Source organism: Corylus avellana, chromosome 5, assembly GCF_965113065.1.
Source record: "Corylus avellana chromosome 5, dhCorAvel1.hap1.2, whole genome shotgun sequence".
Lineage (NCBI taxonomy): Eukaryota > Viridiplantae > Streptophyta > Magnoliopsida > Fagales > Betulaceae > Corylus > Corylus avellana.
This window is the reverse complement of record NC_142494.1, coordinates 16,593,758-16,608,100: the sequence shown is the minus strand read 5'-3', so window position 1 is coordinate 16,608,100 and position 14,343 is coordinate 16,593,758. Positions and strand designations below refer to the sequence as shown.

The 14,343-nt window shown below is 37.8% G+C and overlaps 1 protein-coding gene across 2 annotated transcripts; it reads left to right on the top strand.

The window, feature by feature from the left end:
* The first annotated feature begins 8,053 nt into the window (after positions 1-8,053).
* On the top strand, positions 8,054-12,704 carry LOC132182764 (transcription factor JUNGBRUNNEN 1). Of its 2 annotated transcripts, none has more exons than XM_059596102.2 (3): positions 8,054-8,345; positions 10,159-10,463; positions 12,159-12,704. In XM_059596102.2, exons 1-3 carry the CDS (start codon positions 8,141-8,143, stop codon positions 12,537-12,539), a joined length of 891 nt encoding a protein of 296 aa, XP_059452085.2. In that variant the 5' UTR covers positions 8,054-8,140; the 3' UTR covers positions 12,540-12,704. The 2 variants fall into 2 exon arrangements, with proteins under 2 accessions (XP_059452085.2, XP_059452084.2); XM_059596101.2 differs by having other exon boundaries at positions 8,057-8,345; positions 10,156-10,463.
* The last annotated feature ends 1,639 nt before the right edge of the window (positions 12,705-14,343 follow it).

Sequence of the window (14,343 nt, the reverse complement as noted above, 5' to 3'; positions counted from 1 at the left end):
ACATGTATGGACCGAACATTAATTAGTCAAGAGCAAAATAAAATTCTTTGAAAAACTTTTGAAGTGGCACGACCTCCAAGACGCTAGGCCATTAATTAGGCTCTTTAAAAATTTAAAAGTAAAAAAATAAAGATAAAAAAAAAAAAAAAACTCGAGAAAGGTATATATCTTGCAAACAAAATTGAATTAATTATGAAAAGAAGTAGCTGGAGTATGCTTAACAAAGAGTTTTGAGAGGATAAATGAGAAATGATTAATTGATTGATGCGATATAAAATAGGAAAAAAAAAATTTGTAAAAGAAAAGTGAACAATTATTTATTATAATATAAAAAAAATTAGGTTATCTTTTTTAAAAAAAAATAAGAAGAAATTATTACCAAACATGCATTTAATTTCTTAGGTGGAAAGTAAGGGAACCGGCTAGATTGCCTTACTTATTTGGTTAAACTTTGATTTTTGCCAAACTTTAATGCTTTGACACTTTCTTTGGTAGATTACTTACAATAAAAAATAAAAAAAAAATAAAAAAATTAAAAGAAAAATTAAAAGAAAAATGAAAAGAAAAGAAAAGAAGACACTTTCTTTGGTAGGTAAGTAAATGTCCGTTTGATTTTTGGTCATAGTGCAACTTGGCTTGGAAAATTTTACCCATTAATAATGTACTATGTATTATTTGCAACGTACGTACACATGTACTACAAATGTGAAGACCTTCGGATTAAGACAGCATCATGCCGTATATATTGCTGTTGGTTCCATGAACTTAATATCGATCATTTAACTTTTATTTTTATTTTCTAATTACATCATTTAATTTAAGCGCTCATTTTCCTCCTCTTGTCACTCTCACGACGGCCATGTCAAGTTAGAAGAAGAGGTACTGACGTGACATGGCCAACGAGAAATTTAAGTCTTAGGCTTTGTTTATTTTGACGTAAAATGGTTTTTAGAAAATGATTTTCACTTCAGAAAAATTGGTGGCGGTGGCTGTTGTACAGCCCCGCCAAGTGCCATGATTATCCTTAGTTGGAACTGCCGGGGGCTTGAGAACCTCCGGACAGTTCGTGACCTTTGCCGCATAGTAAAAGAAAAGAAACCCAGTTTGGTTTTTCTCATGGAAACCAAACTAACTGCTACTCGGGTGGAATGTGTGAAGTATAAATTGGGCTTTGATTATGTATTTGTAGTTGATTGTATTGGAAAGAGTGGTGGATTAGCTCTTTTTTGGAATAATGATGGAACGGTGGAAATACAAAATTACAGTCGGCGTCATATTAACGCAAAAATAAAGGGGGTAGATGGGACACAAGAATGGACTCTTACCGGCTTTTATGGGCACCCAGAAGCGTCAAAACGAAAAGAATCATGGGATCTACTCAGGCACCTACAGTCATTGTCTTGTCATGCATGGATGTGTGTTGGGGATTTTAACGAAATTTTGGAAGATTCGGAGAAGTCGGGTGCTAATAAACGGCCTCAGTGGCAGATACGGGATTTTCAACAAACCATGGACCGGTGCCAACTCCATGATTTGGGTTTTGTGGGTCCAAAATTTACTTGGTGTAATAAGAGGGAGGATGGACAATGTATTTTGGAGAGACTAGATAGAGCCATTGCTAACCATGCTTGGATTTCTTTTTTTCAAAATTATGGTGTAGAGGTAATGGCAAATAGAACTTCGGATCATGCTCCACTTTTTGTACAACTTCATAAAACTTCATATGATAAAAGAAGAATGAAGAAACGTTTTTTTCTATGTTGCTCGGTGGGGGAAACAAAACAGCCATAATACCATTATTAAATCAGTGTGGAGGGATAGAAATTATGTCTCCAATCCGTGGCAATCATTCTCGGCTAAGGTGGAGAGGTGCAAAAAGGTGATTCAAAAATGGCAAATTAAGGAGAAGGGGCAGGTCGAAAAACAAATCCAGGAGAAAACGTAGCAATTGAAGGTTTTGCAGATGGTGGAGACTCAACCGGAGGGGGAAAAAATTACTATGGTGCAGCAAGAGGTGAACGATCTTATTGAAAAGGAGGAAATGCATTGGAGACAGCGGGCTAAGGAACATTGGCTGCAATATGGAGATAAAAATACGAAGTTCTTTCATGCTAGTGTCAACCAAAGGCGTCGGGTGAACAAGATTACTCGTATTGAAAATGAAGAGGGGCATGTATGCTCATCAAATGAAGATATTACAAGTGCTTTCACGAGTTATTTTCAAAATATTTTTTCTTCATCCAGTCCGAGTGGCGTATGGGAGTGCTTAGCGGGTATGGAAAGGAGAGTCACTCAGACCATGAATGAGCAACTGGAGAAGGAGATCACAGCGGAGGAAATCTGCGGCTCTATCACACAGATGGGTGGCCAAAAAGCTCCAGGGCCGGACGGTTTGCCTGCTTGTTTTTACCATGATAATTGGGCTATCATTGGGGAGGAGGTATGTAAAGTTGTTAAGAATTTTTTCAATTCGGGTAATATTGGTGATGATGTTAATTTTACCCACATTGCATTGATTCCCAAGAAAAATAATCCCTCAAAGGTCTCTGATTTTAGACCTATTAGTCTTTGCAACGTGTTATATAAAATTATTTCAAAGACAATGGCTAACAGATTGAAGGTGATTCTCCATGAAATTATCTCCCCCAACCAAAGCGCGTTTATTCCGGGAAGACTTAGTTCGGATAATGTGCTAGCGGCGTATAAAACCATGCATTCCATGCATTCCAGGATGTGGGGGAAAGTCGGATATATGGCACTGAAACTAGATATGAGCAAGGCTTACGATCGGCTGGAATGGTGCTTTTTAAAGGGGGTCATGCAGAAAATGGGGTTTGGTGAGAAGTGGATTGGGCTTGTTATGAGGTGCATTTCCATGGTGAGGTATTCAATCATCATTAATGGAAACCCGGAAGGTTTGATTCAACCCACACGAGGTATTCGACAAGGTGACCCCCTTTCTCCATACCTGTTTATTTTATATGCTGAGGCCTTAAGCTCCCAACTTATTCTTGCCGAACAAACCGGGAGCCTTCGAGGAGTCCCGACATCACCAAGAGGTCCCCGTTTAAATCACTTGTTTTTTGCGGACGACAGTCTGATTTTTTGTAAAGCCACGGCACAGGATTGGCAACGATTAACAAATATTCTGGAAGTTTATGAAAAAGCGTCGGGTCAGAGGTTGAATAGAGATAAAACGTCGATTTTCTTCAGTCGTAATACTCGACGTGATGTTCAAGAGCTTATCATTCGTCTGTCAAGGGTGCCAATCACACAGCGGTATGACAAATATTTGGGGCTTCCAGCTCTAGTGGGGAAGTCTCGAATTGGAGAATTCCAGAATCTATCTGACAGAGTAAGGAAAAAGGTGACGGATTGGAAGGTGAAGCTACTCTCGCAAGCCGGAAAAGAGACTTTACTAAAAGCCGTGGTCCAAGCTATCCCCACATATAGTATGGGTATTTTTTTGCTCCCAAAAGCCCTATGTAGAGAGATAAATGGCATCATGCAAAAATTCTGGTGGGGGAATAAGGCGAATGAAAAGAAAATACATTGGATGAGCTGGGAAAAAATGGGCCGAGCAAAGTCTCAAGGGGGATTGGGATTCCGAGATCTTCATGCATTCAATAAGGCACTCCTTGCAAAACAGTTATGGAGGTTATTAAATCAGCCGGACAGCTTGGCTTCTAAGATCCTAAAGGCCAAATATTACCCAAGAGGGTCTTTACAAGAGGCAAAAGTAGGGAGTAGACCGTCTCTGGCTTGGAGGAGCATTCTTGCGGCGAAGGATTTGTTTTTTGCAGGGTTGATTTGGCGCATTGGGAATGGAAAGTCGGTGTCAATTTGGGGGGACAAATGGATCCCCAAACCCTCCTCTTACTCTATACAATCTCCCTGCCGAATCCTACCAAAAGATGCAAAGGTTAGTGAGTTGATGGACCCAACTTCCTTAAGATGGAATATTCCTCTTATTAAGGAGGTATTTTGGGAGGAAGAAGCAGATGAGATAAGCGGACTACCATTGAGCAGATACAACAAGCAAGATAGGTTGATATGGAAATATACAAGTTCTGGAGAGTTCTCGGTGAGAAATGCATATCACCTAGAGCTCGAGCGAAATGCAGCAAACAGCGGCGAAGGATCACAACCAATGCGGAAAATTTCTATCTGGAAGACCATATGGGACTTAAGGGTGCCCAATGCCACAAAGATCTTTATTTGGAGGGCTTGTAGCAATATTCTTCCCACTAAATTAAATCTTAAACAAAGAGGAGTGCTAGAGGATGCATCGTGTAGTTTCTGCACTAGAGAAGGTGAAACAACTGCTCATGCTTTATGGCATTGTCCTGCAACTCAAGATGTCTGGAGCAACAGTATACGTTCCATTCAGAAAAGTGGTTGCACTAAGGAAGGATTTTTGGAAATTTTTGACTATATATCTCAGAGGAGTAATATGGAGGAGATGGGACTTTTTGCTTGTACTGCACGGGCAATTTGGAAAAGAAGAAATGAAGTCCTTCATGGTGGAAATTTCAAGCATCCAGTGAGAATAGCACAGGAAGTTGAGTCACAATGGAAAGCATGGGAAAATTCACTTGAGAAGCAGGGGGACGTGGACGCTGCAAAACACAGCATCACTACTCCTCAAATTCGATGGACTGCACCGACATATGGCACGTACAAGACTAATTGGGATGTGTCGGTGAAAGCTGGTTCAAGGAATTTTGGTGTGGGTATAATTATTAGGGATTATAAGGGGATGGTATATGCAGCTTCCAGTTCAACATTGATTGGCTGTCCGGAACCCACAATTGCAGAGGCGATGGGTGCTCTTCATGCGGTGGAATTTTGCCGTGATCTGGGTTTCCAGAATATTATGCTGGAAGGAGATTCCAAAACTGTGGTTCAAGCTATTAAAGGAGGATTAAAATGGTACAGTTTTGGACAAATCATTGAGGACATTCACACTGTTTTGCCGAGTTTTATGAGATGGAGTGTGGAACATGTCCGGAGAGAGGCTAATGAAGCAGCTCATGCTTTGGCGAGGGAAGGAGTTTCCACGGGGGTGGCGAGAGTTTGGATGGAAGAAGTCCCGGATTTTATTCGTGATGTAGTTGGTTTAGAGCAAGCTGCTCTTGTTGGTTTAGAGCCCCTTTGAGCTCTTGATATTTAGAGTCTATTGGCTCTAGATGTTTTTGTAACTTTGCAGAAGTTTTGAATAAGATTAGTCCTTTATTCAAAAAGAAAAGAAAATGATTTTCACATTTTACAGTATTTGCTTCGACGTAAAATAGTGGTCAGTGGAAAATAATTTCCTTTTGACCGAAAATTCTTCTTTAATTTTTGGAAAATAGTTTACGATTTTAAAAACTGTAAACCAATTTCCGACTATTAGCATCTCATTCTTAAATCGATGAACCGTGCCAAGACCCGCCCAGAACCTCGTCGGGACTTGACTGGGACTCGCCCAAGACCTGCCCGGGACCCCGCCGGGACCTGCCCAAGACTTGACCGGGACCCGCTTGGGAGTTGACCGAGACCCGCCCATAACCTAACCAGGACCTGCCCGGGACCAGACCAGGATTTGCCTGGGACTCACCCAGGACCTGATCGGGGCCAGCTAGGGACTTGACCGAGACCCGCCCGGGACCCTGCTCGGACCCACCTAGGACCCATCCGCGACCCCGCCGGGACCTACCTGGGTCTTGACCGAGACTCGCCTGGGACCTGATCAGGACTTGCTTGGGACCTCCCCTAGACCTGATCGAGACCCGCCCGGAACCTGACTTGGACTTAATCGGGACCCGCCAGGGACCTGTCTGGGACTTTATCAGGACCTGCCCAGACTTGACCGAGACTTGCCGAGGACCCGCTTGGGACTCGCCCTGGACTCGCTCGGGACCTGACCGGGACCCGCTGGGACTTGACCAGGACCTGCCAGGATTTGACTGAGACCCGCCTGGGACTTGACCGAGACTTGCCCGGGACCCGCCCTGAACTTAACCGGGACTCGCTCAGGACCCCCCCCCCCGGACCCCCCCAGGATCCACCTGGGACTTGCCTGGGATCCTGGCGGTACCCGCCTAGGACCCGCCCAAGACTTGACCGAACCTGCCCAACACCCGCCCAGGACTTGCCCGGTCGAGTCCCGTCGGGGTCCAAGTCAAATCCCGAGCAGGTCCTGAGCAAGTCCCAGCGGGGTCCTGAGCAGGTTCCAGTCAAGTCCTGGTGGGGTCCCGGGCGGGTCCGAGGCTAGTCCCGGGCAAGTCCCGGTCAGGTTCTGGTCGGGTCCCTGTCAGGTCCCGATCAAGTCTTGGACGGGTGCCGGCGGGGTCCTAGGCAAGTCCTAGGCGGGTCTCGGTGAAGTCCCGGGTAGGTCCCGGCGAGGTCCGGGTCAAGTTCCAACGGGGTCCGGGGCAGGTCCCTGCGGGGTCTTGAACAAGTCCCGTGCAGGTCCCGACAAAGACCTTATTGGAAGAAATATATATAAAAAAATATAAAAAAATATAAAAAAATATATATATATATTTTCCGTGTGCACGGTAAACACCGTAAAATGTTTTCGATAGAAAACATTTTCAGGGAAAATGACTTTCCTGAAAATATTTTCCGACGGAAACCATTTTACGTCAAAGTAAACGGAGCCTTAGAAACCTAATTAAGATTAATGGACAAGATTTACACACTCATACACAGGCTTAGTTATTAAGTCTCGTAGTTCCATTGGTACAACTTTTATGTCATGGTGACGTTTTAACATGTTGAATATTTGCACTTTTGAGAGCATTTACAACGATTAACAAGAGGTGTTTGGCAAATCTTTTTTAGAGAGAAAAAAGGAGAGAGAGAAATGAATGTGTTGATATGAGGTCGATGTAATATAAATGTGAAGAAATGAGTCTGAATTTTTTAAATAAAAATGAGAAATGAATGGATTGGAACAGCAAGGTACTTAAGGCTGCTTTCGTTTGAAAGAGTATATGCAATACCATGTTCTAAACTAAGATTTGCAAAATGAATAATTGTGTGACTCTAATTTACGTCAATGGATAATAAAATAAAAATAATCGTATGACATGGCCGTCGTGAAATAAAGAAGTGAAGAATATGGGGCATATGTATATATTCGTGTCCTGCAATAAGTGTTTTCATGTCTAATTATTATAAATTATCTTGAGTCTCACTCATATCTATAGATAAAACTGTGTCAAACTATGACTCAATTAGAATTAAAATGGCGCACATGGTTCTCACCATTTAAGTCCCACCTATCATTGCTTCCCAGCTGAGCTAAAGTAGCTACTCAATCTAGTCATTAGCCACTAGTCACCAAGTAAAAATTATGACTGAGTAGTACTAAAGCACCAACTGTACGGATTGGGGGAGGATCGTTGGATTCAAATCTTACTATTAATCAGAAAATATAAATTTTTTTTTTTAAAAAAAAGATAGTAATAATCTTATTTGCGGATATGCATTGCTTGCATGGCAACTAGGAGAAGTGAGATAGTGTCAAGTAAGAACAGAATAAATATAGCGACGTACACTATACATCAGATAGTTGTCAACTTAATTGTTTTTCCAAGTTGACAACTAGTCTATGAAGGAGGGCAAAAGTTTAATTTTTGATGCATTATTACTTTTTGATAAAATGGAGCTTCTAGACAGATCACATATAGTCTACCATATATATGTGTCCATGTCTTTGAAAGCTTCTGCTTTGACTTTTTCTCTGTGTGAGCGTAAATAGGCCTATCTAAGTCAAACTGTGTTGCCCACTAAAGTGGACTTTTATGGTTCTTTTCATGACAAAAACTTGTAAATTTCAAAAGGGTCTGATCACATGCTTTTTTACCTTCCTTGTTTATCAATAATCAATCTTTTTTAAGATCTAAAAGAGGATCAACATTTGCTCAATTTGTTTGATTAGGTCATTAATATATCAGCCAAAATGGAAGACTTCTTCCAAGACTCTTTTGGCATGCTTTATATATAGACTCAGAATCGAAATCCCTGACTTGACCAAAACAGCCACCGTTCTCAAGTTAGAAATTTAAACATTATATATATAAGAAGCTTCTACCTTGACACACTTGTAATTGAGGAATAGGGAGAGGGAGAGAGAGAGAGAGCGAAGATCATGGAGGTGGCAAAGGTGAGTTCTTCAGACAACTGCAGTGACGACAAGGATAATGAAGAAATGATGCTTCCAGGGTTTCGATTTCATCCAACAGATGAAGAACTTATTGGGTTTTATTTGCGGCGAAAGGTGGAGAATAAACCAATCAGTATTGAGCTCATCAAACAAGTTGATATCTACAAATACGATCCATGGGATCTTCCAAGTAATAACTACTTCATTTTATCAGTTTTCTTGTATTCGATCGTATGCTTTAAAATATATATATATATATATATATATATATATATATATATATGTTTTTGTGTTTGTAATTTATGAGCTACTTACTTCCCCTAGTTCAGATGCTGATTCTAGAAAAAGAACTTTTCCAAATCATAGTGATCGCATGTGTGATTAACTTTATATATATATATATAAGACGCTTGAAAACTAGGAATCTTTAATCAAAAAACCTTTCTCATCATCTTAAAAAAAAAAGAAAAAAAAAAAAAAAAAAAAATCCAACTTTCTCATCTATTTGTGGTATGAGAGTAATCTTACAGGGCCTAATTTACGTAAAATACCATTAAAAATATTAATTTCACTTGGAGGTTGCTGAAGAGCATGCAGTTGAACAGCACTGCACCTACCTTCATCTCAGCTGCCTTCTAAACATTCAATATTCTTGTACATATAGTCTATATGTTTTAAGCATATCTTTTGAAATAATAAATGAAATTAATACTGGAAAAAACTTTCGAAAAAATTTAAGAAAATTATGCTATATATTATGTTTTATTCCTTTTTTGTTTTTAAAATTTTAAAAATAAAAAGTAAAAGCTTTTGAAAATTATGTTTGGATAGTTTGAAAAACAGAAAACAAAATTCAGAAAACACGTTTGGAAAGTTGGCTAAAAGTTAATGATTACATTCTCTAAGAACTAAATTCATTTTTGAATTCCGGTTTGGATGAAAGTGATCGATTTTTGATGGCGGACTAAGACTAAGAGTCATTAATCTAGATCCTTAAGATAATCCTAATATTTTTTTATTTCTCTCTTAATATATATATATATATATATATATATATATATATATATATATATATATATATATATTTTGCCACGATGTCGACTAGGACTATACATAGAGAGCCTTCCAAGAGCGCGATATCCCGACTTTTTTATTTGTGTTGGAACACCTGTATGAACATATTTTTGACACCTAATAGAAACACTTAGACTTTTTAAAGCTTGTTTGGTCCCCTCGACTATTCTCCCCTCAGTTTTTGCGTATGAATTGTGTCTAGAAAACGAGTCTCTCCTCAGTTTCTTGCGTGCAAATTGATTTGGATTGAGAAAACAAAAAACAAAAAAGAAAGAAATAGATTGAATTTTGCATTTTCCGATCCATTAACATGAATTTAGAAAAGAAAACAGACATAATCTGTGGGCCTACATAACATTAAAAGTGTTCACATATAAGTAAGTCTGTTTTTCTTGTTTGAGTAATGCTTGTTTTTCTTGTTTGAGTAATGCTAGAAGGATAACTTTTGTCCTTCTTGTATCCTCTCAAATGTGATGTGACTTTTAAAATTACCAATAAATCAAAATTTAAAAATAATATCAAAATCACCAATAATAATTTTAAAAGTCACATCATATTTTGAAGTACACAAGAAGGACAAGAGTCTTCTTTCTAACATTACTCATTGTAAATATATCAATTAAATTAATTATTAAATTCATCATTTTCTATCAAACTTAAACTTTTGAGATAAAGGTCCTGAGTTCGAGTCTTAGTATCCGTAATTCACCTTTCATTTCAATTACATATTATACGTGTTGCATCTCACTTATATTAATGACGAGTTTGAACTCATGCAAGGGATGGGTGTTAGAATATTTAATTAAATATGATAAAATCAACCATTTTTCTAATAGTTTAAGCTTAATTTTGAAATGAATTGTGATATTTACGGATCATGGACTTGCCTCTCACTCATATGTTATGATCTTTGAATTACAATGAAGAAGTGAGCAGCATGGGGGAGAAGGAGTGGTATTTCTTCTGCATAAGAGGGAGGAAGTACAGGAACAGCATTAGACCAAACAGAGTGACAGGGTCTGGATTTTGGAAGGCCACAGGCATTGACAAGGCAATATATTCAGTCCAAGAACCTCATCAAAGCATCGGCCTCAAGAAGTCGTTAGTCTACTACCGTGGGAGTGCTGGTAAAGGCACCAAAACTGATTGGATGATGCATGAGTTTCGCCTTCCTCCAAATCATCTTGACAAATCTAACAACCTCATTAATGCCACCAATATTCCTCAAGAAGCTGTAAGAATTCCTTGCATACACACTTCTTTCTTCTTTATTATCCTTATAAAATATTAAAAAATCTTAGAAATTATTTATCTTGCTTTTTGAGATGCAAAATTGCCAATAAAATTTTTGTGTTTAACTTTTCTTATTATATTGTTCTCAATAGATAATGTGGCTAATCCATATTATATCTATATATAGTAATTTAGTCGATTGGAAATAGGATTTTATTAAGTATGGTTATATATATATATATGAGGAACGATGCAAGCATTTGGAAAACATTTGAACTTTTTTAATAATATAGAATTTCAATTGGAGTATTAGTTTTACATCTTAGAGTGCTTTTAATTCTGAATACAAATCCACACCATCAAATATTAAAATATCCAACATAATATATGAAATTTTCAAGATTAAGATAGTAATATCCAAATCATCATCATTTAAAGATCTTGATTTTTTTAAAAAAATTAAATAAAAAAACCGAATACATCTTCATATATTGTAAATTGATAAAACTTACTTTGAATTGAAAAATAGCTTGATCTACAACCTAGATTTACTTGGAATGAAATATAAATAGTAAGCATGTTACAACATGTCTTTGGTTTGAAATGTTTTAGGGTCTCAAACATGTATCTTTTTTCCCTTATAAAAAAAAAAAAAAAAATGAACATGTCTCTTTCTATTTTTATTATTTTATCTCTAAGCTCTCATATCTCATTTATTTTGAGAAAAATGCAAAATCAGACAGTGTAGTTTACTTGATTTACAATTAGTTTCATGTGATATCAAATAACTCAGAAGCCATTAAGGTATTCCAACAAATAATTTATTTCTTACCGTTAAATTTCATCAACTAATTTAACAGGTTATATCAGTGTGACACTAAGTTAAATAGGACACGTGCCACAATTTTGTTGGCTCTAACATGTCACACTACTATAATTTGTGAAGTCAGTTGACGAAATTTGACTGGAGAGCGTAAATTGTTTGTTTGTTTGTTTTTTTTTTTTTTTTTTGTCTTTGCATACCTTAGAATTGAACCTTTAAGTTTATCTTGATACCACAATTAGCTAATTACAAATTTGATAAACCATATGGTTAATTTTGTTTTTTTTTTTTGTCCCTTTCATTTTTCATTAGGCCTTTCATGCTTCTCTTCTTTTTTTGGACAAATTAAGTATAAAGAGCCTTGATTTTGGTGGGAACCTTAGTAAAATAGGGGACTTTAGTTTGTCATTTTTAATTTCACTTACCAAAACATTTATTAGTTTATCACTAGATTTCCCTGAAATCTGTGTTAGGAAAGATGAAATTCATGAAGGACTAAAAGCCAGTCTCAGGCACATCCATAAACCTAAAGATAGGGTTAGCTAGAGACCACTATATATATATAACATTTTGTTTAGCATTCTTTTTAAATGGTCTACATTTTTTTTGGCCCCACGAACTCTCTTTGAGCTAGATATATAGTCAAACCGTTGAACCCCTGAATCAAGCTCCTTGAACAGAAAAAAGTACATAGGAGTTAAATAACATTATTACTTTTCGAGCTTCCGTATGTATGACTAATTAACCACATGCAGACAACTTCAAATGTTGTTTTCTTACATGAACGTGCCATTTGGTTGCCAAGAAAAGAAAATTCAAATATTTACGCACAATTATTTTGTTATAAATCTTTTTCTCTTAACGGGTTTGCAGGAAGTTTGGACACTTTGCCGAATATTCAAACGGATCCCATCCTATAAAAAGTATTCCCCGAATTGGAAAGAACCCGCCGCCAAACTGAATCCAACCGATTCATGCTTGAAAACATGCAGTTTTGAATCAGACAACATAAGCTTTGAAGACTCAGTCATCCAACAAAATGAAAGCAAACCCTTCATCCAACAAGTTGATCATGAAAGAAACCACTATTTTGTTGGCCGCTTGAATTCTTCAGCTCAAGCTCCATTTCCATCGGCTTACTCAAGCTTGTGGAACCCGAGTGCAGATGATTTCTTCACAAATGGAAGCTGGGATGAGCTCAGATCGGTGGTTCAGCTAGCCGCTGATCCATCCCAAGTTTATAAGTGTAGATAATTAATAGATGTGGAGGGGCATTAACGTGATTTGCTTCTATTTTATTTTATTTTTCTTTTCTTTTTTAGTTTATTAACGTTAATTAGTTACTAAATATTATGTTTGGTGATAGGTTACACTTTATGATGACAATATACTTTCCCAGCATTAATATGATCTGCATAGCATTTCTTCTCAGACTATATTTTTCTCTTTTCTTTTTACTGATATTTTGACTAGCTTTTTCTTGTTGTTAAAGATAATTACATTTTATGTTTCATGCTCGTGTGACTGCAAATTTGATGGACGTATTATCAATTGATTATGAGTACAAAAGTTGGCATGAAAGTTGGGACTGAAATTGGAACGTATTATCAATTGCAAATTTGGGACTGAAATTGGCACAAAAGTTGGTTTTGTGAAATTCGAGGTACGAGTAAAATTCATTTTCTTTCGAAATTCATTTTGGAAAAACACCTGAACTCCTAATACAAAATATACCACTACGTACAGTGCGTAGTCTAACTACCTAGCAACCTATCTATTCCAAAGTTACCCAACTTCTAAGTCTAGCACTCTCTGGTTGATTCTTCCGACGGATCCTCTTCATCCTTGACCAACGTTTCATAGTCCTTGTCAATGCTGGCGAGGAAAGCAGCCTTCTGTTGGTAAGACCCAATTGGCAGGGCTCCTACCTTCAATAGTCGGATATCTTCTTGCTCCATCTTAGCGTACTCATCTGCTATCTGAGTTAGATGTGTGTGCATCTCGCGCTTCCTTCCCGCGCTAAGGTAAGGGTTATATTTTCCAGGGACCGATGGAAAATCCCGTACCGCTGAAACGCTGCATTGTTTCCACTTTGCCGATGTTTGGCCGCCCTTAGAGTCTGTGTGTGTTTCCCTTCGTTGATTCTGATCCTATGATAGGGGCTTTTGCTTCTGAATGGGCCAGGTTGAAATCTTACGTTTGATGGGGGCGAGGCTTGTATCTCGGTGCATAAGGCATGTACTCAGCTAGCCATTTTTGAATAGTTGCCCAGCGTCGGCACTCATCGCGCATCTAAGTGTAAAAGCAAGATCAAGTGCCTATATCACAGAGCAGGTGATCCAGTTCAACCATATACTAAGCAATCAAGAAGGTTGTTACTCTAGCACGCACCTCAACAAAACAATAATCACAAACCTGGATCTTTTAAGATTTATACCTAGGGTATTGCAGCCTATTCTTAAATTGTTTGCTACGGTTGGCAAGACCGTATGCTCTGTTGCCATACTGTAACACCCCAAAAAATGGCCTTGGCCAGCCTAATAGGGTTAATTGCAATTACTTCTGTTTAACCAACTGGTGGCTAAATGGGGAACCACCCCATTAAGCATTATCAGAGTTAATCCACGTTGTGAGTTTTAAAAGTACTCTCAAGTGCACGAGTCGTTTGCAATATAGCTTTTGCAAGTACGAGGTCAAATCCAAAGGGAATTGGGTCGTGAAAATAAATTTCTATCTAAACCAATCGTATTTTAACCTAGTTCCAAATTTTGTATGATTTTTCTTGCAAAAAGATAAACTAAATGAAAGTGATTTTTAATCAAATGATAAAAGACTAAGGTTTCAGAATTCACCTCACCAAATTAAAACAACACACTCTCATGTTTTGTTCATACATCCGAATAACGATAAAACTTCTGCATGTTCTATGTTTTATAAAAATAATCTATTGAAACATTCAACGAATCCATCCATTGTACAAATCAAAACGAATACCTAATTTAAATCAAATCATCCAACGTATCCATTTGATTTACGAATCACGATGGATATCCAATTT

Excerpts from the sequence above, each read along its gene's own strand:
- LOC132182764 (XM_059596101.2), top strand. The coding sequence starts at position 8,141 with ATGGAGGTGGCAAAGGTGAGTTCTTCAGACAACTGCAGTGACGACAAG. Across the intron at positions 8,346-10,155 it reads CGATCCATGGGATCTTCCAA|AAGTGAGCAGCATGGGGGAG; the intron begins GTAATAACTACT and ends ATTACAATGAAG. Across the intron at positions 10,464-12,158 it reads CCAATATTCCTCAAGAAGCT|GAAGTTTGGACACTTTGCCG; the intron begins GTAAGAATTCCT and ends ACGGGTTTGCAG.